This window comes from Carlito syrichta, unplaced genomic scaffold (genome assembly GCF_000164805.1).
Source record: "Carlito syrichta isolate Samal-C Ts95f unplaced genomic scaffold, Tarsius_syrichta-2.0.1 Scaffold124268, whole genome shotgun sequence".
Classification (NCBI taxonomy): domain Eukaryota; kingdom Metazoa; phylum Chordata; class Mammalia; order Primates; family Tarsiidae; genus Carlito; species Carlito syrichta.
The window spans coordinates 1,286-28,374 of NW_007068364.1; the positions used below are offsets into that span (position 1 = coordinate 1,286).

The 27,089-nt window shown below is 38.1% G+C and overlaps 1 protein-coding gene across 1 annotated transcript in view; it reads right to left on the reverse strand.

The window, feature by feature from the left end:
* Window positions 1–4,430: 4,430 nt before the first annotated feature.
* The window catches only part of LOC103249916 (solute carrier family 22 member 9-like), a 61,831-nt gene continuing 39,172 nt past the window's right edge, over window positions 4,431–27,089 (reverse strand). Inside the window, exons 5-6 of the mRNA XM_008048534.2 lie at window positions 5,500–5,615; window positions 4,431–4,665 (exon numbers count right to left, since the gene is read on the reverse strand). Coding sequence (XP_008046725.2) covers window positions 4,431–4,665; window positions 5,500–5,615 — 351 coding nt within the window. The remainder of the gene's footprint in view (window positions 4,666–5,499; window positions 5,616–27,089) is intronic.

The window sequence follows — 27,089 nt, forward strand, 5'->3', positions numbered from 1 at the left end:
GTAAGATGTTTCTTCATTTTCATTTGTTTCCAGATATCTTTTAATCTCTGTTTTGATTTTCATCATTGACCCAGGAGTTGTTTGGCATCATGCTGTTTAGTGTCCATGTCTTTGTGAGTTTTGGGGTGACCTTGTTGATGTTGATATTTACTTTTATTCTACTGTGGTCTGAGAAGGTGCATGGTAAAATTTCAGTCCTTTTAAATTTGCTTATGCTTGATTTATAGCCATGTATGTGGTCGATCTTAGAGTACATTCCTTGTGGTGATGAGTAGAATGTGTTTTCTGTGTTCATTGGATGGAGTTTTCTGTAGGTATAAATTAAGTCCATTTGGTCGAGTCACATTGAAGTTCCGGATCTCATTGCTGATTTTTTGTCTTGATGATCTATCTAGGGTTGTGAGTGGGGTATTGAAGTCCCCAGCTATGATATCTTTTTTGGTTATGTAGAAGTTGCTTTATGAAAGTTGATGCTCCTATGTTGGGTACATAAATGTTTAAGATGGATCTTTTTTGTTGATGGATTGAACCTTTTATCATTATGTAGTGGCCTTCTGTATCTTTTTTAATTTTTAATAGCTTAGAGGGTATTTTGTCTGAAATTAAGATTGCGACTCCTCCTTTCTTTTGTGTTCCATTTGCCTGAAAGTTTGTTTCCCATCCTCTTACCTTGAGTCTATGAGTGTCCTTTCTAGTGAGGTGAGTCTCTTGAAGGCAATAAATTGTTGCCTGATGATATTTTATCCATTTTGCCATTCTATGTCTCTTCAGTGGTGCATTTAGTTCATTCACATTTAGACTAATTATTGAAATGCAAGAGTTGATCCCTGTTATAAGGTCCTTACAGAGTTGTTGTGCCTGTTTGTTTGTTGTGTTTCTTTTGGTTTGAAGTTGGTTCGTGTGGGTTTTTAATCTTTTGTCTGTACTCTTGTGAATAATGTTGTTCTTTTTTCCTTTTCTTCTGTGTTCAGTACTTTCTTAAGTGTTTTTTGTAGAGGTGGTCTGGTGGCAGTGTAGGTTCTTAGGGACTGGATATCTGGGAAAGTTTCCAATTCTCTATCATGATGAAGCTTAGCTGGACTGGTTAGGGTAGTCTCAGGTGAAATTGTTTATCTTTTAGCATTTTGAAGATAGAGCTTCAGGTTCTCCTAGCCTGGAGGGTCCTGTAGATAAATCTGCTGCTATTCTAATTGGTCTTCCTGGTTACGTAGTCTGACCTTTTTCTCTATCTGCCTTTAGGATTTTATTTTTATAGCTACTTTGTTTAGGTGAGTTATTATGTGTCTTGGAGTTAGTCTTCTTGTTTGTTGGCTTTCAGGGGTTCTCTGAATCTCTTGTCTTTGAATTTTTACATCACTGATGAGATGAGGGAAGTTTTCTTGAATTATTTCATGAAATGTTTGATCCAGTGTGACCTCTGACTCTCTCTCTTCCTCAGGAAGACCAATTACTCTTAGATTGTGTCTTGTGAAGTAATCATTCATCTCTTGAAGGGTTTGTTCTGTCTTTTTAAGTTTCTTTTCTATGTTTTTGACAATTTGGGCTAGTATTGTATTTTGGTCTTCAAGTTCTGAGATTCTTTCTTCTGTTTGGCTAATTCTGCTTTCCATACTTATTAGTCTGTTATTTATTTCCGTCACAGTATTCTTTACTGCTGTTATTTCTGTCAGCTCTTTCCTGTTTTCCTCTTGTCTCTCCTCAGCTTTTTAAATTCTCTCTATTAATGTCTGGATGTCTGGGTTTGTTGCATGTGACCAGTCATTCTAGTGGCTCTTCACTACTTGTGTTCTGAAGTCTGTTTTCTCAGTGTCTGACCTCCCAGGGGTCTGTGTGAGCCCTATATTCTTCTTTTGTTTTTTCTTCATTTGTGCAGATTTTTCTTCCCTACTTTTCCCTTCCCTTCACTTCCCCATTTTCTTTAACTCTGTTTTTCAGCGGTGGAAGTGTTGCTTTTACTTCTGTTTGTTCAATCTCCTATTCTTCCTAATGTATTTCCTTTTGCTTTATTGAGTTCTGGAGTTGGACTGTAAGTTGAGGGCAGTCCTTTTTGCAGTTTTGAGATTTAATTAAGGGGGGAGCTGTGATTCAAAATCTCTTTGCAGATCCCAGTATCCACCAACTGGTGTATGGATAGTCTGAAACCCACTTCCCACTGCCTTGTAATCTGTCCATGCAGTGGAGTTGTAGGTTTACTCTCTGAAATCAAAATGAGGTTAACAGAGGGAAGAGAATGGAGCAGGCTGTGAGGGGAAGAAGGGGGTGGAGAGAGAGAAGAGTGAGATGGAAAACAGATGAGTGTACTGAATGGCAAGTGAAAAGAGACACAAATACTGAAACAAATATAATAAAAAACAATAACCAGAACTGAAAACTAACCAACAGCCATATAAAAAACTAAAACATGCAATGATGCTAAGTACACACTGATCAACCTCCTTGCTGGTGTGCTATTCCTCTATACAAAGATGGGGTTTACAGAGAATTAAGAAAAAAGAAAAAAAATGGGAAAAAGGATAGATTAAAGTGAGTAGACTAACAGAACCAACCAAGCACACTCTGAGACTTTTCCTTTAAGTTCAATGTCCTTTCAGTTCTGATTTCTAGCTGTCTTTGCAGGCTGGTAGAATTGTTCTCAGTTAGGGTCAGTTGCCCCTGGCCTGCTGTGAAGAACAGTTCAGATATGGGCTCCCTGCCCAGTCTGTCACTGAGATCTGGCCTTGTCTGTTTATCAAGGGAGAAGAGCATCTGTCATTCCTGTTTTGATGTTGTTACCTTGGATCCCCAGCAGGTGATGCTATCTCACTGCTGCAGCTGCTGAAGCCTGCAGTCCAGAGCCGATATCCATGACCGGTGGTGGCCACCTCCCCATACATAGGGGGAGCTCCACAGACCTGGCTCCAGGTGAGGGGCATGGCATGGCAGTGGTAGTGGCAGCAGCAGCCAGGCAGCAGTGATCTCAGAAGATCTTGCTTGCAGGGGTTTCACAGTCCAAAGTCATGGGTCATCTCAGACATGGGCAGGCAATGATTGCAGCAACAGCATTCACGGCTGCAGCAGCAGCCCAGACCACAGTGATTCTGAGCAGTGGAGGCGATGGCGGCTTAGCTCCCTGTGAAGAACAAGCTACCGAAGATGGGAGCTGCAGCCTGTGGGAGAGAGCTAGGGTCTTTATGAGTGTTCTCTTCCATGGAGTGTCTCACAGACCATGCTGCCCCGTTGCCATCTTGCCGGAAGTCCAGTGAAAGGATTTAAGTTATTGCATCTATCATCACTACATATCAGAGATTTGCCAAAAATGGAGATGGGAATGTGAGTTCAGTAAGAGTGTGCTTCTATGTATTCTTCCAGTGACTTCTCTGCTTATCGTGTAGATAATAGGACTGTCATATAGCAGTTACTGAGGGGTATGACTTATCTATATACTAGAGGTGTTTAAAACCATGGTGTACACACAATATTGACATGGAGTTATTATTATAGAAGAGGGTCACAAAAAGAGGAGATCCTTATGTTAACAAACAAGCTCAAGAATAGTTTGGTATAGAATGATATTAAGAATCAAGAATAAGAACCGCTATTAAGGAAAAAAAAGCTCAACTTTGTAAACCCCTGAAACAAAATTTCAGAGGTTTTTATCTACCCAATTAAAGGGGAAAAATCTCACAAGAGCATTACAACATTGCAGCAGACTCTTTTATAAGACAGCAAACTGACATCATTGCTGACATTCAAAAGGAGGAATGGAACCCACCAATGTGAGATCATTTTAATTATATTACTATACTAAGAGTTAGGTAAAGCACGATGACACCTGAGTTCCTCTGTTTATTACATATGATAACTTAATTTGGTAAAATTGATTCTAAGAGAGAATCTTAACTGCCTAATATCCCATACCTACTGTTCTTTTCTTTGCTTGAAAACAAGGAACTTTTATTCTCTTGAAGTCAAGATAACTTCCCAAAATCAGTTATGGTGACCTAATACAAGACAAATGAGTGGACGCATAGAGATCTGGAAGTGCATTGTCCCTGAAGCTGGAGTAATAAGAGTCCAGACAGAGGAAGTGACTATATTGTTTTTACACATGGGATGCAATTACATAAATAATGGACACAAAAGCATCATAAATAATTACAAGTTTGATTATACAACTTGTGATCAATTGCTGTCTTAGAGAAACTGACAGAAATTAGTAGCAATGCTTTCCAGGTACTTCTCAGCTATGATAAAGACAGCCAAATGTCTGTACCACTCTTTACTGAATTTTTGCTTTTCTACCAGCAACATAATGGCAGAATCTCTCCTAAATTCTCAGTTTTTTGGGGGGGAAATCATCAGAAAATAATTATCTGTTTCCCTCAGGCTTCAGACACTGGTATGTAATCAATACAATGACTGAGACAAACACAGGCAAACATGTCTTTTTGTCAGTCTGTTCTTTTCTCACCTTGAGGCACAAATATAATTACCAGAATGCAGATTCCCAGGAGTACCATGAAAAACATCTGGCTTACTCGACGGCCCACATAATTTAGTGCCCAAAGGCCAACACAATTGGCCAGGGGCATGACTGCACCAAAGAGACCTTGCAACAGGAAAACATTGCTCCCTAGATGTTGGAGGTTGAGACTAAGGCCAAAAAATGGCAGGACGATTGCAAATCTGTGGTGAACAAAAGAAGAAATAGATGTCAGAATGTTTAGAGCTTATGTCCCACAAATGATGATATCAGGCTAGGCAATCAATGCTTGGTGTTAAAAATAAAGGTGTGGCTTCTTTTTAGACTAGTTTCTTGCAGGGTGATGATTTTAAAATTATAAAATGTTGTGTGAAGATGGAGGTTACAATGATCATTATTCTGGGGGTGGAGGCAGGAAGTGTTATGGAGAATAGGGTAGGGCCTTCTGGAGTTTTAGAGCTTTTCCTATATTTTAATCTAAGTGTTGGCTACTTATTCATATATTTAAAAATCATTGATCAGCATGCATTTTATCATATATATTTAAAGTATACAAAATAATGTTTTGTTATACTTAGACTATAAGTAATAATTATATTGGCCATTATATTGTATCCAGAGTTTTTGCTAAGAGAATAGATTTTTAACTGCTCTTGCCAAAAAAGAAAGAGATGACAGATATGTTAATTTGGGAAGCATACTGTATACACCTTACTCTTTGTAATTTTATTCCAGTTAAAATGAAAACAAACATATGAAGAAATCTAAAACTAAGCTCTGTGTTATGGTTAAAATTCTCATGATCAGTCTCTCATGATGACTGTGGCAGGTTGATGCAAAGAAACAAAATACCTCCTTGTGTAATTAGTCCATGTCAGTCCTTTCATAACCCTTTGACTACTTCCAAACATGCCAACTATCTTTATGGCTTTCTCATCTTTTATTTCTAATTCTGTCCCACAACACGTTGTATCCTTTGAAATGATATAATCATGTCTCCACTATCCTATGTTCTTCACACACTGTGTGAATCCTACCTCACAAAGGACAGGCAACAGATCCTTTTACGCAGGTTGGGTGCGTGGAACAAGTCACCCAGAGAAGGTTTTTTCTGTGCTGACTCCAGCTCCTCCTTCATGGTGGATCTTAAAACCTTCAACAACAACAACAACAATAAACCCTTTTAGTTCTCACAAAATGATAGGCATGATGCAAAACACTGGGCACTCACAGAAGACAGATGACTTTCCATCTAATGGAAAATATAGACATTAAAGATGCATTGACAGGTGAAAAAATGATATAAAAGGTGTATTGAGGAATTGAAAGAGACTTGAAGTAAGTATTCAATGACAAAAACATTTTAAACATGTACTTGAGATGGCTGCATGGCATTGAAAAGGATCCGTTCTGGGCACACACAGACAAAAATATGAAACAGCAGACACTAAATACTTCTAAAGGGAGTAGGGGGAACAGGGAATAAGGGTTAAAGAATTACCTGTTGGATAACATATTCACTATTTGGTGATGAGTTCAACAGAAACCCAAACCTCATCATCAGACATTACACCCATGTAACAAACCTACACATATAGCCGCAAATTTTAAATGTTCAACAGGGTGTTTAAGTTAAGAGATTAATATCAACATGAGAAGTCAATTAGAATATGATCCAAAGTTCCACTTACAATAGGTGGGCACAAAAAACCTAGGGACTGAGCCTAGTTCTCACCTGGCTGATTTTTGTAGAAAACCTATCTCAGAAGAAAGAAAATTTTACTCAGAGCCCTTATTTTGCTTTTTCTCTTAGCCTCTTTGAGAAAAATCCGCATGTTGTGTCTCTATGAATGAGGTGCCTATAATTAAATCTGGAAATAAAATCAGTGTATTATGGTTGGTACCTAACTTAGTTGTGCCCTGGAGCTAAATAATGCCTCTGCTTTTGTTAGGTGTACACCTTGAGGAAGATAACAGAACATCCTCTAAGGATGAATTTCCTTGTCATTAAAAAGAAGAGTTAGTGTTGGACACAATGGCTCACTCCTATAATCCCAGCACTTTGGGAGGCTGAGGTGAGAGAATTGCCTGAACTCAAGTGTTCAAGACTAGCCCAGGCAACTTAGCAAGACCTCATCTACAGTAAATCAAAAAATTAGCCTGGCATGGTGGTTCATGCCTGTAGCCCCAGCTACATGGAAGACTGAGATGGGAGGATCACCTGAGGCCAGAAGGTCAAGGCTGAGGTGGCCTTGAGGATACCATTGCACTCCAGCCTAGGTGACAGAGTGAAACTACAACTCAAAAAAAGAAGAGTTAGAGGAAGTAGATGTATCAGGGTAAGAAAAGAAAAGATAACATTTCTCCCATAAGTATTTACTAGTCTATACATGAAGTTACCAATATGCACATCATATTATATCGAGCACATATCAGGCCAGGATTTATTTATTAATTATTCAAGCAATATTAACATTATTATTATTTCATAACAATGGGACATATGCTTCTGTTAGAGAGAAGTCATGGTGGTACCATTTGCATCTGATCCATAAACCATGACCACAGGCCATTGCTACAGATATACTTTAACAATAGACCCCAAGAAAACCTTAAACCTGGATCAGATGAGAACTTGGTATCTACAAGACTGGACTTTGATTCACTCATTATTTGGTAAAAGTCTGAGATATGCTGGGTTCATTTTGTACTGGCCATTCGTTTTTGGTGAACAATTAAAATGTGAGTGGAATTTACAAAAGTTTTAGACAAGATGTACCAGATCACTGGTAGGAACACAGATAGCTTCTCCAACGTGAAATAATTTTTTTTACTCAGAGTAGAAGAGGCTTATATTCAAATAGAATCCTGCTCTATCTTACTTTTTAAAAACTTAGTGGTTTTTCTCTTTCTTTGCTAGTAAAGCACACAAATGGTCATGCCTCCTGCAGTCACCTGGACTGCATTAAATTGTAAATTTAACATATCCCTGCCTTATTTAAACTAGATTAGTTCCACCTTTAACCTCTAGATCCGGGTACCTTCATAATGAACATTTGTATACCTAACCCTGAATTGTACCCCATATCTTTAAAATAAAATAAAAAAAATTTTTAAAGGGCATATTCACCATGAAATAACCCGCTGACAAAAAAAAAAAAACAACTCTAAGATCCAATTCAGATATTCCTACATTTAACATGCATTCTTTGCCTACATTCCTGTAATTCAGGTTAGGTCTCCTGGTATTCTCATAACAGTCTTACTCTATTTCACAGATGCTTTATCAATTCTATGCATCTGTTGAAGGTGGTTGACCTTTACTAGTAGAGATGCTGTTGAATCTTCCTTCCCCTGTCTGCTACAATTTCTGTCGACAAGTCATTTAGAAACAAATTTGGTTACATGTTTTGGTATTGTGAATAATGCTGTAATAAACATGCATGTGAAGTTATCTTTTTTTATAGAGTAATTTGAGTTGAAGGGGGAATGCTAGATCATATGGAAGGTCGAGTTTTAGATCATTAAAAAAATTACCACAGTGTTTTCCAAAGAGGTTGTACTGGTTTACATTCCCACCAACAGTGTGGAAGAATACCCTGTTCCCCACGTCCTCGCCAGCATCTGTTGTTTTTGGAGTTAGGTAGCAATTCAGTGTAATTTTAATTTGCATCTTTTTGATGATTAGTGAGACTGAGCATTTTTTCATATATCTGTTGGCTGCTCATATGTCTTCTTCTGAGAAGTGTTTGTTCATATATTTTACCCTCTTTTTAATCAGGTTGTTTGTTTTTTTTCCTTTAGCACATTTGAGTTCCTTGAAGATCCAGGATGTTAGGATTGTCATATTTATAGTTGGCAAATATTTTTTACCATTCTCTACTATCTCTTGATTGTTTCTTTTACTTTGTAGAAGCTTTTCAGTTTGATGCGGTCCCACTTGCTTATTTTATCTTTTATGGCATTCACTTTTGGAGAGTTGATCAAGAATTATTTGCCTAACTCAGGATACAAAACAAATATGCAAAAGACAGTTGCATTATTATACACAAACAACAAGCAGGCAGAGAACCAAATAAGAGGCACAATTCCATTCACAACAGTCACACCAAAAAAAAATTAAATGCCTCGGCATCTCTTAAAACAAAGAATGAAAGACCTTTACAATGAAAACTATAAATCACTGCTAAAAGAAATCCAAAGAGGCACAAATAAAAGGAAAAATATTCCAAGCTCATGGATAGGAAGAATCAACATTGTTAAGATGTCCATCTTACCAAAGGCAATCTACATATTCAATGCAATACCCACTAAATTACCAACACCATTCTTCTCAGACCTGGAAATAACAATACAGAAATTCATATGAAAACATAAATGACCATTAATAACCAAAACAATCCTTAGCAAAAGACACAAAACAGGAGGCATAAAACTTCCAGACTTCAAACTTTACTATGCGGGTACAATAATCAAAACAGCCTGGTATTGATACAAAAACAGACATATGAACCAATGGAACAGGATAGAGATTCTAGAAGCAAATCCTCAATTTCTTAACCAACTCATCTTTGACAAAGTTTCCACCAACAACCACTGGGGAGAAGAGAACCTATTCAGTAAATGGTGCTTGGAAAACTGGCTGATCACATGCAGAAGATTGAGACAGGACTCCTACCTATTACCATACAAAAATTAATTCTAAATGGATCAAAGACCTAAACACAAAATCTCAAACTATAAGAATCTGAGATAAAAAAATTAATTCTAAATGGATCAAAAACCTAACTATAAGAATCTTAGAAAGTTCAGGAGGCACCCTTATGGAAATTGGAACTGGCAGCCAATTCCTGATCAAAATCCCAAGTCCCATATCATAAGAGATAAGATAGATAAGGGTCATCAAAGTGACAAGCTTCTGCAAAGCAAAAGAAACCATCAAGAGAGAGGGGAGACAGCCCACAGAGTGGGAAAAACATTTGCTAACTGTATATCTGACAAAGGACTAGCATCTAGGATCTACAAGGAACTAAAATGTGCCAAAAAGGAAAAAAAAACCAACCCCATTAAAAGGTGGCCAAAAGACATGAATAGGCACTTCTCAAAAGAAGATATACGAGCAGCTAGCAGACACATGAAAAAGTGCTCAGCCTCACGAATCATCAGAGAAATGCAAATCAAAACCACATTGAGATACCACCTAACCCCAGTAAGCATGGCCATCATTAACAAAACAAAAAACAGATGCTAGAGAGAATGCAGAGAAAAAAGAGTGCTTTTATACTGCTGGTGAGAATGCAAACTAGTGCAACCTCTTTGGAAGACAGTGTGCAGTTCAACTTCTTTGGAAGACAGTGTGGCAATATCTGAAAGAACTAGAAACTGAACTTCCATATGACCCAGCAATTCCCCTGTTGGGAATATATCCAGAGGAACTCAAATCATTCTACAAAAATATTCCTGCACATGTATGTTTGTTGTAGCTCTATTCACAATAGCAAAAACATGGAACCAACCATGCTGCCCATTGAAACTGGACTGGATAAAAAAGTGGTACATATACACAATGGAATATTACTCAGCCATAAAGAAGAACAAATATATGGGCTTCACAGGAACTTGGATGGATTTGGAGTCGATCACCGTCAGTGATCTATCACAGAAACAAAGAACAGAGTACTATATGCTCTCACTATTAAGCAGAACTTGAATAACTATAACACTATAAGAAAGTGATTGACAGTTCTGAGAAACTGTCAAGGGAAGGGGGGGTGGGATTGGCAGTTGAGGGAAACTGCTAGGGGAGGGAAGTCATACCTCATCAACAAGGATACCTGCATAATCAATGTTTGTATACCTAACCCTGAATGGTACTCCACATCTTTATTATAAAAAAAAATTTTAAAGGAAGACAGTGTGATGATTTCTAAAAGAACTAGAAATTGACCTTCCATATGACTCCCTGCTGTTGCAGCTCTATTCACAATAGAAAAAATGGAACCAACCATGCTGTTCATTGAAGCTGGACCGGATTTAAAAAACGTGGCACATATACATAATGGAATATTATACAGTCATAAAGGACAAACATATGGTCTTTGCAGCAACTTGGGTTCATTTAGAGTCTATCATACTCAGTGATCTATTACAGAAACAAAGAACAGAGTAGCATATGTTCTCACTCATAAGCAGACCTCATACAATTATCATAATACAATAAGAAAGGGACTTGTTGTAGTGGGGAACTGCTAGAGGAGTGGAGTGGGATTGGCAGTTGAGGGAGACTGCCAGGGGAGGGAGGGGCACACCTCATCAACAAGGCTACTTGCATAAGGAACATTTATATACCTAACCCTGAATTGTACCCTACATCTTTAAAATCAAGAAAAAATAAATTATATTAAATTAAAAATTGCCTACTCCAAGTGAACTGTATAAAGAAAATGTGGTACATATACACAATGAAATATTATACAATCATAAAGAAAAACAAAATCATGGACTTCACAACTTGGATGGATTTAGAGGTTATAATACTCATTGATTTGTTACAGAAACAAAGATCTGGGTGCTACCTGTACTCAATCATAAATGAACCCCGAACACTTACAATAATACTATAAGAAAGAAATTGGCAGTAGCGGGACACGGCCAGAGACAGGGGAGGGGGCAGTTAACATTAATATGGGTTCCCAAACTTTACCTGCATGATGAGCACATATAAACTAACTCTGAATTGTACCCCACATCTTTAAAATTAAAAAAGGGGGAAAAAGAAACAAATTTGAATGGGAGGGGAAAAGGGGATAAAAGGAATGTGAAAAGAGCTTGTGGAGAGCTGCATTTAGAATCTGAAAGAGCTGCATTTAGAAACTGAATGATATGAAATTCCAGAACTTATACAGGGTAAAATATTGATCCAGAAGATTTGGGAAGATGTTTGTAAATGAGATCAGATAGATAAAGTTGTCATTTATTATTTAAAATTGCAATTATTTATAATATTAATAAAAACAGTTTTGTTTCTTATGCCTGCACATGGAGTTGGAATCTCTTCTCTGCTTCATCCCCTACTTTCCAGAAGGCCTGGATGGCCCTGCTGCAGCCTCTGTCACCCTGCAAATTGCAGGTACTAGGGGATCCTTAGGGAGGATTCTGGAACACCCCAGAATCTGGGAAATGTGGATCAGCTGGAGCCCAGGATCTGATCAGTGGATAGAGATGATCAGGGAGAGTTGGAGAGAAGCCCCATGCCTGGTGAGGAGATGCCAACTGCAGCCATTTTCTCTGTCCCAGGACTAGGCAGAGAATTGCATTGCCCCACCCAGCTATGCCCAGGCTTCAATTTGGGAAACAAGGTAATCTCATCAAACTAGGAGAGACAGAGGCCCCTCCTTGATGCTGGATCAGACACAGGTCAGATTTGAGGGACAGACTTGACAGACAACAAGCCAGGTGAGTCCAGATCTGATCCACCCTCCTCCCACAGCAGACCTGGGGCGTCTGACCCAAGCTGTGAGCCCATCAGCCTGTGTTGAGAGCAACCCTATCAGCCTGCACTGAGAGCTAGAGGTCAGAGCTGAAATGACATAGGACTTACAGAACTACCTCAGAGCAGCTTGGTTCCTAGTTTTTCTTTTTCTATTTTTATTTTCTGTCTGTTTGTTTTGCTCATTTTTGTTTGTTTTTTGTTTTAGTGCTTTTTTCTCTTTCTTTCAGTTTTTAATCATGTTTTTGTACTTTCTTTGTTTCTGTTATTTTACTGATTTTTTTCTTTTCTTTAGGCTTCCTGTTTGTGTATGGGGAAAGTACATCAACAGGGAAGTCTTTATTGGGCTGTGTGTTTGTATCATTATCTGTGTGTTTTAGATTTTTAGTCTTTTTTGTCTTTGTATCTCTTTTTATTTGCTAGTTGGTATGTCTGTCTGTTTTCCCTCTTACTCTTCTCTCTCTCTACATTCATCATGCTCCTCCTTCTTCTTTTTTCATTCTTTTCCTTTTTCTTACCACATTTTTCTTACAGGGAGCAAACCTATACCCCCACCACATGGACAGACTGTAAGGCAGTGAGAAGTGGGTTCCAGAGTGCCCATACACCTGTCAGTGGGTACTGGTATCTGTAGATAGATTTTGAATCACAGTTCCCCCCCCATTAAATCTCAAAACTGAAAAAAGTACAGCCCCTAACCAACAGTCCAGCATAAGAATTGAATAAACCCAAAGGATCCACATAAGGAAGAATAGGAGACAGAGCAAACATAAGTAAAAGCACCCCACCATCCCTGAACAACAGAACTAAACAGAAAAAAAAGGTAGAGGGGACTACACAAATGAAGAAAAAACAAAAGAATATGGGTCTCACACAGACCCCGGGGAGGTCAGACACTGAGAAAACAGACTTTGGAACACAAACAATAAAGAACCCCCAAAATGACTGGTCTCAAACTACAAACCTTAATAGCAAGGCATTAATAGAGAAAATAAATAGAACTGAGGAACAACAAAAGGAAAATATGAAGGAGCTGATAACTGAGATAACAGCAATAAAGAATACTGTGAATGAAATAAAAAAACTGATGGGCTTCTGGCAAGTTGGTGACAGGGCAGCCTTGTCTATGAGACCCTCCACAAAGGAGAATGCAGAGGGTCTCTGATTCTCTCCCTGGGGGCTATGGATCCCATCTTTGGCAGCTTTCTCTTCACACAGAGATAGATCGTCACCACTGCTGGGGCATTGCAGTGGTCTGGGCAACCACTGCAGCCACAGAGGCAGCAGCCACTGGTGCTGCCACAGCCTCCATGGTGGCCATAGCGCATCGTGCCACCCGTGCCTGAGGCGATCCACAACTTCAGACCTTGAAGCCCCTGCAGGCAAGATCTACTGGGATCGCTGCCACCTCTGCTGCCACTGTGACATCCTGCTGTGGGTCTCCTCCTGTGTTCCCTGTGCCACTGTGGGTCTCCTCCTGTGTTCCCTGAGGTAGGCTCCCATCTCCAGCCTCTGTCTGGGCCCTGTCCAGCTCCATCCACTTTGGAGCTAGCAACTGAGATAAAGACCATATGGAGCAGCAAGATAGCACCACCTGCTAGTGATTCAAGGTAACAACACCAAAACAAGAAAAATAAGCTTGAAAAACAGACACAGGCCAGATTTGAGTGGTGAATTGGGCAGTGGTGAACTGAGTGGTGATCTGAACTGCCCTTCACAGTAGGCCAGGGGCAACTGACCCTAACTGTGAACAAATTTACCAGCCTGAGAAGAAAGCTAGAAATCAGAGCTGAAAGGACATTGGACTTAAATGAAAAGTCTCAGACTGTGCTCAATGGGTTCTGTTAGTTTAATGACTTGATTCTATTCCTACTGTTTTGTTCCTTTTTTCTTTTCCTTTTCTTCTCTTTTCAGCTCTCTGTAAACCATATCTTTATATAGAGGAACAGAACACCGATAATGTGGTTGGCTAGCTTGTAAGTTAGCATCATTGTATGCTTTAGTTTTTTTGTATGGGAGTTGGTTAGTCTGTAGCCATGATCTATTGTTTTAATCTGTTTCAGTTTAGGTCTCTCTCTCCATTTGTTCGTACACTCGACTGTTTCTCCCCTTACTCCTCTCTCTCTCAACTCCCCTCTTCCCCCCACTGACTGCTCCTGTCTCTACCCTCTGTTAACCTCATTTTATTTCAGGGAGTAAACCTACAGCCCCACTGCATGGACAGATTCGAAGACAGTGGGAAGTGGGTTTCAGATTATCCATACACCTGTTGGCAGATACCAGGACCTGCAGATAGATTTTGAATCACAGTTCCCCTTTAAGGAAATCTCAAAACTGTAAAAAGGACCACCCCCAACCTACAGTGCAACTCCAGAATTGAACAAAGTAAGAGGACATACATGAAGAAGAATAGGATATTGAACAAACAGAAGTAAAAGCAAACCCTTTACCCCTGAATAACAGAATTAAAGAATACGGTGATGTGAGGAAGGAAAAAGTAAGGAGGGAAAAATCCACACAAAAGAAGAAAAATCAAAAGAATAATATAGGTCACACACAGACCCCTGGGAGGTCGGACACTGACAAAACAGACTTAGGACCACAAACAATGATAACCCACCAGAATGACTGGCCACATGCAACAAACTCAGACATCAAGACATTAATAAAATTTTAAAAATTGAGGAGAGACAAGAGGAAAATAGGAAGGAGCTGATGTCAGAAATAACAGCAGTAAAGAATACTGTGATGGAAATAAATAACAAACTAATGAGCATGGAAAGCAGAATTAGCCAAGCAGAAGAAAGAATCTCAGAGCTCAAAGACCAAAACACAGAACTAACCCAAACTGTCAAAAACATAGAAAATAAACTCAAAAGGACAGAACAAAACCTTCAAGAGATGAATAATCACTTCAAGAGACCGAACCTAAGAGTAATTGGCCTTCCTGAGGCAGAGAGAGAGTCAGAGGTCACACTGGAACAAACATTTCATGAAATCATTCAAGAAAACATCTCACATGTCACCTGTGATGAAAAAATACGAACACAAGAGACTCAGAAAACTCATGTAAGACAACAAACGAGAAGACCAACTCTCAGACACATAACAATTCGCCCAAACAAACGAAGTATAAAAGAAAAAATGCCAAAGGCAGCAAGAGAAAAAGGTCAGCCTACCTACCAGAGAAGACCAATTAGAATAGCAGCAGATTTATCTACAGAAACCCTCCAGACTAAGCTTGGAGCCCTATCTTCAAAATTCTAAAAGATAAACAATTTTGACCGAGAATAAACTACCCAGCCAAGCTAAGCTTCATCAGTGAAGGACAATTGAAATCTTTCCCAGATATCCAATCCCTAAGAACCCAAGCTGCTACCAGACCACCTCTACAAGAAACACTTAAGGAAGTATTGAACACAGAAGAAAAGGAAAAAAGAACAACAACGTTCTTCACAAAAGTACAGGCAAAAGATTAAAAACACACATGATTCAACTCTAAAACCAAAAGAAAGACAACACACAAACAGGAAGAACAACAACTCTGTAAGAACATTATGATAGGGATCAACTCTCATATTTGAATAATTAGTTTGAATGTGAACGGACTAAAGAACCACTGAAAAGACATAGAATGGCAAAATGGATAAAATATCACCAGGCAACAATCTATTGCCTTCAAGAGACACAACTCACTAGAAAGGACACTCACAGACTCAAAGAAAGAGGTTGGGAAACAAATTTTCAGTCAAATGGAACACAAAAGAAACGAGGAGTTGCAATCTTAATCTCAGAAAACAATAACCTTTAAGCTATCAAAAATTTAAAAAGATACAGAAGGCCACTACATAATGATAAATGTTCAGTCCATCAACAAGAAATATCCATCCTAAACATATATGCACCCAACATAGGAGCACCAACTTTCATAAAGCAGCTCCTAGGTAAGTTTTTAAAAATTTAAAATTTAAAATTGACTCTAATACCATCGTAGCTGGGAACTTTGCTACCCCACTCACAACCCTGGACAGACCATCAGGACAAAAGATCAGCAACGAGATCTGAAACCTCAATGTGACTCTTGATCAAATGACTTAATTGATACCTACAGATCACTTCATCCAAAGACCACAGAATATACATTCTATTCATCACCGCACAGAACGTACTCTAAGATCGACCACATACTTGGGCACAAATAAAGCATAAGCAAATTTCAAAGGACCAAAATTTTACCATGCACGTTCTCGGACCACAGTGGAATAAAAATAAACAGTAAAACCAGCAAGGTCCCCCCAAAACCAACAAAGACATGGACACTAAACAGCATGATGCTAAGCAACTCCTGAGTCAATGATGAAATCAAAACAGAAATGAAAAGATATCTGGAAACAAATGAAAATGAGAAAAAACTTACCAAAAGATCTGGGGCACCATGAAAGCTGTAGTAAGAGTGGAATTTATATCCCTACAAACACACCTGAAGAAAATGAAAGGATCATAAATTAAAAACCTAAAAATCCACCTAAGGAAACTGGAAAGGAAAGACCACAAAAACCCTAGTATCAGCCAAAGAATCTAGATCACCAAAAGAAAAGTCCAAATCCAGGGCATAGAGACAAAAAGATAATACGAAAAATCAATGAAACAAAAACCTGGTTCTTTGAAAGGATAAATAAGATTGATGGTCCCCTAGCTAGACTGACCAAGAAAAAGAGAAAAAAAACAAATAAACACAATCAGAAACACAAAAGATGAAGTCACATCTGACCCTGAAGAAACACAAAAGACCATTAGAGACTACTATGTACACTTGTATGGAAACAAACTTGAAAACCTTATGGAAATGGAGGGTGGTCTGTCATCACACAACCTGCCTAGGTTGAAACAAGAAGAAATTGAGATCCTAAATAGACCAATAACAATCAAGGAAATTGACAACATAATAAGAAAACTACTTATAAAAAAAGGCCTGGATCAGATGACTTTCCAGCAGAATTCTACAAGATATTCAAAGAGGAGCTGATACCAATCCTACTGAAGGTATTCCAGGCGATTGAGAAAGATGGAAATTTTCCCAAATCATTTATGAAGCTAACATCACATTGATACCCAAACCAAGTAAAGACCCAACAAAGAAAGAGAACTAGCCAGGCTCGGTGGCTCAGCCTGTAATCACACACCTTTGGAAGGGTGAAGTGAGTGGATTGCCTGAGCCTGCAGGTTCAAGACACACCTGGGCAACTTGGCAAGACCTCATATCTACAATAAATCAAAAATTAGCCAGATGTGGTAGCATGCGCCTGTAGTTCCAGCTACTTGGAAGGGTTGAGCCAGAAGGATTGCCGGAGCCCAGCTGGTTGAGGCTGCAGTGGCTGAGAGTGGCCACTGCACTCCAGTCTGGGTGACAGAGTGAGACTCCAATTCAAAAAAACAAAAGAAAGAAAGAGAGCTACAGGCCAATATATTTGATGAACATAGATGCTAAAATTCTCAAAAGTTCCTAGCAAACCGAATTTAACAACACATTTCAAAAATCATCCATCATGACTAAGTAGGCTTCATTCCTGGGATGCAAGGCTGATTCAACACTCATAAAACCATAAATGTAATTAAATACATCAACAGATGTCAAAACAAAAGCCACATGATTTTATCATTAGATGCAGAAAAAGCTTTGGATAAAATCCAGCACCCCTTCTTGATAAAAACCCTCGAATGTCTAGGCATATGGGGAACATATCTCAACATAGTAACAGCCATCTACAAGAAACCCACAACCACCAAACTACTAAATGGACAAAAATTGGAGCCATTTCCCCCTGAAAACTGGAACAAAAAAAGGATGCCCACAATCCCCCCTCCTGTTCAGTATATATTGGAAGTCCTGGCTAGAGAAATCAGAGAAGAGAAGACAATCAGGTGTATCCAAATAGGAAAAGAAGAAGTCAAGTTATCTCTCTTTGCAGATGACATGATTGTGTACCTTGAAAACACAAGAGAATCTGTTAAAAACCTCCTTACACTGATAAAGGCCTTTTGCAAAGTTTCAGGATATAAAATGAATGTGCAAAAGACTATCGTATTTCTTTACACCAATAATAAACAAACAGAAACCCAAATAAAAAGCACAATTCCATTCTCAATAGCCACAAAAATAATGAAATACCTTGGCATCTTCCTAATTAGAAACGTGAAAGATTTTACAATGAAAACTACAAAACACTGCTCAAAGAAATCAAAGATGACACAAACAGTTGGAAAAATATCCCATTCTCATGGATTGGAAGAATCAACCTTGTGAAGATGTCCATCTTACCTAAGGTAATCTACAGATTTAATGCAATACCCATCAAATTACCTGCAACATTCATCTCAGACCTAGAAAAAACAATACAGGAATTTATATGGAAACACAAATGACCAAGAATAGCCAGAACAATCCTCAGTTAAAAAAATAAAAAATAAATAAAAAGCAGGTGGCATCACATTACCAGACTTCAAACTTTACTATAAAACTACAATCATCAAAACAGCTTGGTATTAGTATAGGAACCAGCATATAGATCAATGGAATAGAATTGAGATTCCAGAAGCAAAACCTCAATTTCTCAACCAACTCGTCTTCAACAAAGCCTTCACCACCTACCACTGGGGAAAGGAGAACCTATTCAGTAAATGGTGCTGGGAAAACTGGCTGACCACATGCAGAAGATTGAAACAGGACCCCTATCTATCCCCATACACAAAAATTAACTCTAAATGGATCAGAGACCTAAATGTAAAACCTCAAACCATAAGAACCTTAGAAAATGAATGACATACCCTCATAGAAACTGGAACTGGCATCCAATTCCTGAACAAAACCTGAAAGCCACAGGCTATAAGAGAGAAGATAGACAAGTGGAACCTCATTAAACTGACAAGCTTCTGCAAAGCCAAATAAACCATCACAAGAGCAGGGAGACAGCCTACAGACTGGGAAAAAGTATTTGTCAACTCCAGGTCTGACAAGGGCTTAACATCTTGCATCTACAAGGAATTAAACATGCTGAAAAGAAAAAAACAAACAACCCCATTATAAAATGGGCAAAAGATATGAACAGACGCTTCTCAAAGGAAGACATCCGGGCAACCAACGGACACATGAAGAAATGTTCAACCTCACTAATCATCAGGGAGATGAAAATCAAAACCACACTGAGATAGCATCTAACTCCAGTCAGAATGGCAATTATCAATAACTCAAAAAGTAACAGTTGCTGGAGAGGGTGTGGCAAAAAGAGAACACTTCTACACTGTTGGTGGGAGTGTAAACTAGTGCAACCTCTGTGGAAAGCAGTGTGATGATTCCTAAAAGCTCTAAATATCAACCGCCCATATGACCCCCAATCCTCCTACTGAGAATATACCCTGAAGAACTCAAATCACTCTATAAAAATGATACCTGCACATGTATGTTTATCACAGCATTGTTCACAATAGCAAGAACTTGGAAGCAACCATGCTGTTCATCAAAAGAGGAGTGGATTTTAAAAAATGTGGCACATATACACAATGGAATACTACACAGCCATAAAAAATAACAAAATCATGAATTTCACAGCAACTTGGATGGAACTAGAGTCTATAACACTGAGTGACCTCTCACTGAAACAAAGATCTGAGTATCACATATTCTCACTCATATAGTGAACTTTGAACATCCAATGTAATACTATAAGAAAATGACTGACAGTAGTGGGAAACTATGGGGTGGGCTGATCGGATTAACAGTAGTAAATATCTGTCTGGGGATGGGGAGACACCTTTTATCAACAAAGGTGCCTGAACAAAGCACATTTGTATACCTAACCCTTAACTGTACCCCACAATATCATAATAAAAAATATTGATTATTAAAAAAAGAAATAAAAAATTGATAAGCATGGAAAACAGAATTAGTCAAGCAGAAGAAAGACTCTCAGAGCTTGAGGACCAAAATATAGAACTAACCCAAATTGTCAAAAACAGAAAAGAAGCTTAAAAAGACAGAACAAAACCTTCAAGAGATGAGTGATTATTTCAAGAGGCCAAATCTAAGAGTAATTGTACATCCTGAGGCAGAGTAAGAGACAGAGACTACCCTGGAACAATATTCCATAAAATTATTCAAGAAAACTTTCCTCATCTCATCAGTGTTGCTACCATTCAAACACAAGAGATTCAGAGAATCCCTGCAAGACAACAAATGAGAAGACCAACTCCTAGACACATAGTAATTTGCCTAAACAAGTAGGTATAAAAGAAAAAATCCTAAAGCCAGCAAGAGAAAAAAGTCAGACTACCTAACAAGGAAGACCAATTAGAATAGCAGCAGATTTATATACAGAACACTTCAGGCTCGGAGACCTTGGATCCCAATCTTCAAAGTTCTTAAAGATAAACAATTTCAACCACGAATAACCTACCTAGCTAAGCTAAGGTTCATCAGTGAGGAAGAATTAAAATCTTTCCCAGATATTCAATCCCTAAGAACTTACGCTGCCTCTAGACCAGATCTACAAGAAACACTTAAGAAAGTATTAAACACAGAAGAAAGAGAAAAAAGAACAACAACGTTCTTCACAAGAGTGCAGGGAAAAGACTGAAAACACACACTGCGATACCACCTAACTCCAGTTAGAATGGCCATCACCAATAACTCAAACAGTAACAGATGTTGGAGAGGATGTGATGAAAAGGGAGCACTTCTACACTGTTGGTGGGAGTGCAAACTAGTACAGCCTCTGTGGAAAACGGTGTGGGAATTCCTAAAAGTTCTACAAATAGACCTTCCATATGACCCCACAATCCTCCTACTGGGAATATACCCTAAGAACTCAAATCACTCTATAAAAAGATTCCTGCACATGTATGTTTATCATTGCATTGTTCACAATAGCAAGAACATGGAACCAACTGTGCTGTCCATAAAAAGAGGACTGGGTTTTAAAAATGTGGAACATATACACAATGAAATATTATGCAACCATAAAGAAGAACAAGATCATGAACTTTGCAGCAACCTGGATGGACTTAGAGAATATAATACTGAGTGATCTTTGACAGAAACAAAGAACTATTACATGTTCTCACTCATAAGGGGGTTTTAAACAACTATTATAATACTATAAGAAAAGAATTGACAGTAGCTGGAAACTACGAGGATGTTGGGAGGGTGGGAAGGTGGGATTGGCAGTAGTGGGAAACTGCCTGGGAATGGAAGGCACACCACATCAACAAGGGTACCTTCACAATGAATATTTGTATACCTAATGCTGAATTGTATCCCACAATTTTAAAATAAAAAATAAACGTTAAAAAAAAGAGAGTATTACAGGTGATTGAGAAAGATGGAACTCTCCACAAATAATTTTATGACTCTAACATCACATTGAAACCCAAGCCAGGTAAAGATTCAACAAAGAAAGAGAACTCCAGGCAATATCCTTGATGAACATAGATGCCAAAATTCTCAACAAATACCTAGCAAACTGAATTCAAGAAGACATATCAAAAATCATCCACCATGATCAAGTAGGTTTCATCCCTGGGATGCAGGCTGGTTCAACATTCGTAAGACCATGAACCTAATTAAATACATCAACAGACATACAAACAAAAGCCACATGGTTATATCATTAGATGCAGAAAAAGCTTTTGATAAAATCCAGCACATCTTCTTGATTAAAACCCTCGATATCTAGGCACAAATGGACCATACCTCAAAATAGTAAGAGTTATCTATGAGAAACTCACAGACAGCATACTGCTAAACAGACAGAAATTGGAACCATTTCCCCTGAAAACTGGAAAAAGACAAGGAGGTCCACTCTCACCCCTCCTGTTCAACATTGTTTTGGTAGTTTTAGCTACAGCAATCAGAGAAGAGAAGGTGGTCAAGGGTATCGAAATAGGAAAAGAAGAATTCAAGTTATCTCTCTTTGCAGATTACATGATTCTATACCTTGAAAACCCAGGAAAACCTGTCAAAAACCTCCTTGCACTAATAAAGGACTTTGGAAAAGTCTCAGAGTATAAAATAAAAGTGCAAAGATAATTGCATTTGTATATACCAATAATAATCAAACAGAAACCCAGATAAAAAGCACAATTCCATTCACAATAGCCACAAAAAAATGAAATACCCTGGCATCTTCCTATCTAGAGACATGAAAGCCCTTTACAATGAAAACTACAAAACACTGCTCAAAGAAATAAAAGATGACTCAAACAAGTGGGAAAATATCACATGCTGAAGGACTGGAAGAATCAACATTGTTAAGACATTCATTTTACCTATGGCAATCTACAGATTTAACACAATACCCATCAAATTACCAGAAACATCCTTCTCATACCTAGAAACAGCAATACAGGAATTCATATGGAAATATAAACCACCACAAAAAGCCAAAACAATCCTCAGCAAAAAACACAAAGGAGGTATCACACTCTCAGGCTTTAAACTTTATTATAAAGCTACAATAATCAAAACAGCCTGGTGTTAGTACAAGAACAGGCAAATACCAATGGAATGGAATTGAGATTCCAGAAGCAAAAGTTCAATTTCTCAACCAATTCATCTTCGACAAAGCCTCCACCACCAACCACTGGAGAGAGGAGAACCTAATCAGGAAATGGAACTAGGAAAACTGGCTGACCACATGCAGAAGATTGAAAGAGGACCCCTATCTATCCCCATTCACAAAATCAACTCTAAATGGATCAGAGACCTAAACCCCAAGCTATAAATACCTTAGAAAATGCAGGAGACACCCCTGTGGAAATTTGAACTGGAAACTAATTCCCGATCAAAACCCTAGTGCCCATACAATGTGATAAGAAAGACAAATGGGACTTCACCAAACTGACAAGCTTCTGCAAAGCAAAAGAAACCATCACAAGAGCAGGGAGACAGCCCATAGACTGGGAAAAATATTTGCCAACTCTATGTCTGAAAAAGGCCTACCATCAAGGATCTACAAGAAACTCAAATGTTCTGAAAAGAACAAAACAAGCAGCCCCATTACAAAGTGGGCAAAAGATATGAATAGACAGTTCTCAAAAGAAGACATACAAGTACCCAACAGATATAGGAAAAACTGCTCAGCCTCACTAGTCATCAAAGAAATGCAAATTAAAACTACACTGAGATACCACCTAACTCCAGTTAGAATGGCCATCTTCAATAACTCAAAAAATAACAGATGCTGGAGAGAATGTGGTGAAAAGGGAACACTTCTACACTGTTGGTGGGAGTATAAACTAGTACAACCTCTGTGGGAAATAGTGTGGCAATTCCTAAAAGTTTGAAAAATCGACCTTCCATATGACCCCCCTTCATCCCCCTATAGAGAATATACTTTGAAGAACTCAGATCACTCGTAAAAAAGATACCTGCCCATGTATGTTTATTGCAGCATTGTTCACAATAGCAAGAACATGGAACCAACCGTGCTGCCCATCAAAAGAGGACTAGATTTTTTAAATGTGATATATACACAATGGAATATTATGCAGCCATAAAGTAGAACAAAATCATGAACTTCACGGCAACCTGGATGGACTTAGAATCTATAATACCAGGTGATCTTTCACAGAAACAAAGAAATGAGTATCACATGTTCTAACTCATAAGTGGACCTTGCTCAACTATCATAATACTATAAGAAAAGGATTGACAATAGCGGGGAACTGCAGGAGAATGGGAGGGAGGTGGGATTAGCAGTAGTGGGAATCTGCCTAGGGAAGGTGACACACCTCATCAAAAAAGGTACCTGCACAATACATATTTGTGTACCTAACCATGAATTGTACCCCACAATTTTAAAATAAAAAATGTAAAGGTAAAAAAAAAGTTGTCATGGTGAATGTTGAATCCTAACAGTAATAGAGATAATTATATAATAAACCCATCATAAGTAACTAAAAAAAAAAGAAAAATGTCTTAATGTAGTATACTTGGGGAAACTCTAAAAATGTGGTAAACATAATGGAATCTACAAAGGATTTTCAATAAAGAAAACTGTATTGATCTTGTACTGTTACCACATACTCATAGTCATATAAGTGTGCCAACATTGACTTTCTAAGGATTGAATCTCAATGGAACACTTTTCTTAAGGTTTGACTGTGAAATGTACCTTGCAATAAATGTGCCTCCAAGAAAATATGTGTAGAGAATAACTCAGACTGGACCACTGTGGAGCATGAGTCTTCTGGGTTTTATTGGGACTAAACAATTAGGAGAATACAGATGAAGACCGAAAAACACTGAATGAGTCGTAATAAAATGGGAGGAAGAAATTGGGCAAAGCAGAAGTAAGTAGTGAGCAAGAGAGGATTTAGTATGTACAGAGTTTAGAGCAGAAAAAGTTAACTAATATCATAATCACATTAAAAGGTGAGAGCCAGTAAAACACACTGAGGCAAGAAAAGGAAGATTTATTTTAAGGAAAGGCAAAGACTGCTTTCTGCATAGAGAAAGGGATCTTCCCAATGATGACTGGAACAAATCAGAATAAGTGGCTCCAAAAAGTAGTCTAAGAAATAATGAATGTTGGGCAGGGGCCACTTTCTTCCTAATCCTCATGTTTCCATGAGGTGTCAATCCTGACCACTCACTATTTACCCTCAGCTGCTTAAGGAAGACTGAGGTATTTGTTGATGAGTGTGGAATAATGCAATATTTGTGCTCTAGTACCCAGAGCACCTTCAGAAAGAGATCACATTCCGTCTGCTCTCTGGCCACATCCTATGTTTATCAGGGCAGGTTCTGTACCTGTGGTAAAAGACGTGGTAGTTAAGGTCAATTTTGGTATAAAGTATTATAAATCTGTTGATGCTAGTCTTTGAAGTCACACCTCTTATTCCAGGTTTCACAGTAGTAAAAACTATAAAAAATTTGATCTCCATCTTTACCAACACTTCAATTATCCCTCAGTTATGCATGATTTTGGGCAAAAGAGATTTATGTTATTTACTGGGTTCCCAGACCCCCTAAACTAGAAAATTAATATATTTATACTGATAAAAAGTGGAACAGTTTTATGTTAGAAGTGTTGTCTACAGCAGGCATGTTAATCAATCTATCAGATAGAGGATAAAACTGGACTAAAATCACAGAAATCCGAATAATGTTTTAAATTTTTTTTTAATCAAATTAAGGCAACATTGAGTCCCCATTCATGCATAAAACCTATTTCCTAAGTCTAGTTTCAATTACTTCTCTTGAGCAATGATTTCTTTCTTCTCTGGACAATTCACCTTGATAATTCATTATTTTTTTTTTTTTTTTTTGCTTCCAGTTTGTAACAGCTTTGTTATCTGACTGGTCTCTGAAAGATTTGATCTTTCATTCTCTAGACTGGGCCAAACTAGAAAATAAGATTCTGGGTGTGAGTTTGGAATTAAAGATAGTACCTGAGAGTTAATTGGTTCAATATAATTTCATATTAATTAAATATTTACTGGCACAGCTTAGGTGAGCCATAGAGCTCTACCTCAAGTTAAAGTTTCTTTTCCTCAACAACAACAACAAAAGTCAATCATTTCCTGCTCAAGATCCCTCAGTGTCACTGTCTCTGTGTAATGGTTTTCTCTCTTGAGTCACTTGTATTTCTTTCTTCATCTCCAGTGAAATCTAAACTCTCAGTAGCATCTTGTTTCTTCTTATTTTAAATCTTATTCTGAAGAATTTGCTTTTTTTTGGACTCTAGAAACTTTCATCAAATATGCCATTGATCATATTTCTATTAAATTTTATTCCTCCTCGTTTAGTGACTCACTTCTAATTGTCTCTTTTTCCGGTCAAAAGAGGGTACATGTTTTTCTATGTTTCCATTAGTAATCTTTCCATTCTCATTGCACAAAAAAAGAAACAAAAATAGAACTACTATGTGGTCCAGCAATACCCTGCTGGATATATATTTTAAATAATTCAAGACAGGATCTTGAAGTGACTTTTGCATGTCCACATTCATCACAGCCCTACTGACAATAAACAAGAATTCTGGAAAAAACTTACAAATGAATAAACAAAGAAATACATACAAAGGGACAGTATTCCATCATAAAAAAGAAGAAAACTCTGCCATATGTTGCAATATGAATAAACCTTAAAGACATAATGACAATGGAAAGAAGCAAGACACATAAGGACAAACACTGCATAATTCCACTTATATGAGATATTTAAAGTAGTCAAAATAACAAGGAGATCCAGTACCTTAACTCAACTCTCAATCAAAAGGATTTAACAGATGCCTACAGAACATTCTACCCAACATCTACAGAGTATACATTCTACTCATCAGCACATGGAACATACTCCAACATCGATTACATTCTCAGACATAAATCAAGTGTGAACAAATTTCATAATGTTGAAATAATACCATGCATCTTCTCAGATCACAGTGAAATAAAAATAAATATTGCCACCAAGAAGATCCTCACAAAACACACATACATGAGCACTGAACAACATGCTGATGAATGACATCTGGGTCAATATAGAAGTCAAGACAGAAATAAAAAACATTCCTGAAAACAGACAAAAACAAAGACACATTTTATCAGAATTTCTGGGACACCATAAAACCAGTGATAAGAGGAAAATTCATAGCATTTCACACACACATCAAGAAAACAGGAAGATCACCAAAAAACACCCTGATGTCACACCAAAGAGAGCTGGAAGGCAAGACCATCTAAATTCTAACTACAGCAGAAGACTTCAGATCACCAAGATAAAATCACAACAGTATAATATAGAAGACAAAAATATCATAGAAAGGATCAACAAGACAAAAACCTGATTCTTTGAAAGGATAAACACAATTGACAGATCCTTGGCCAGTTTGATTTTTAAAAAGAGAGAAAGAAAGTCCAAATAAACACAATTAGAAACACAAAGAGCAAAGTCATAACTAACCCTGAAGAAATTAAAAAGATTATCAGAGCCGGGCTCGGTGGCTCAGCCTGTAATCCCGCGCCTTTGGGAGGCTGAGGTGAGTGGATTGCCTGAGCCCGCGGGTTCGAGACCCGCCTGGGCAGCGAGACCTCATCTCCATAATAAATCAAAAAATCAGCTGGGCGTGGTCGCGCATGCCT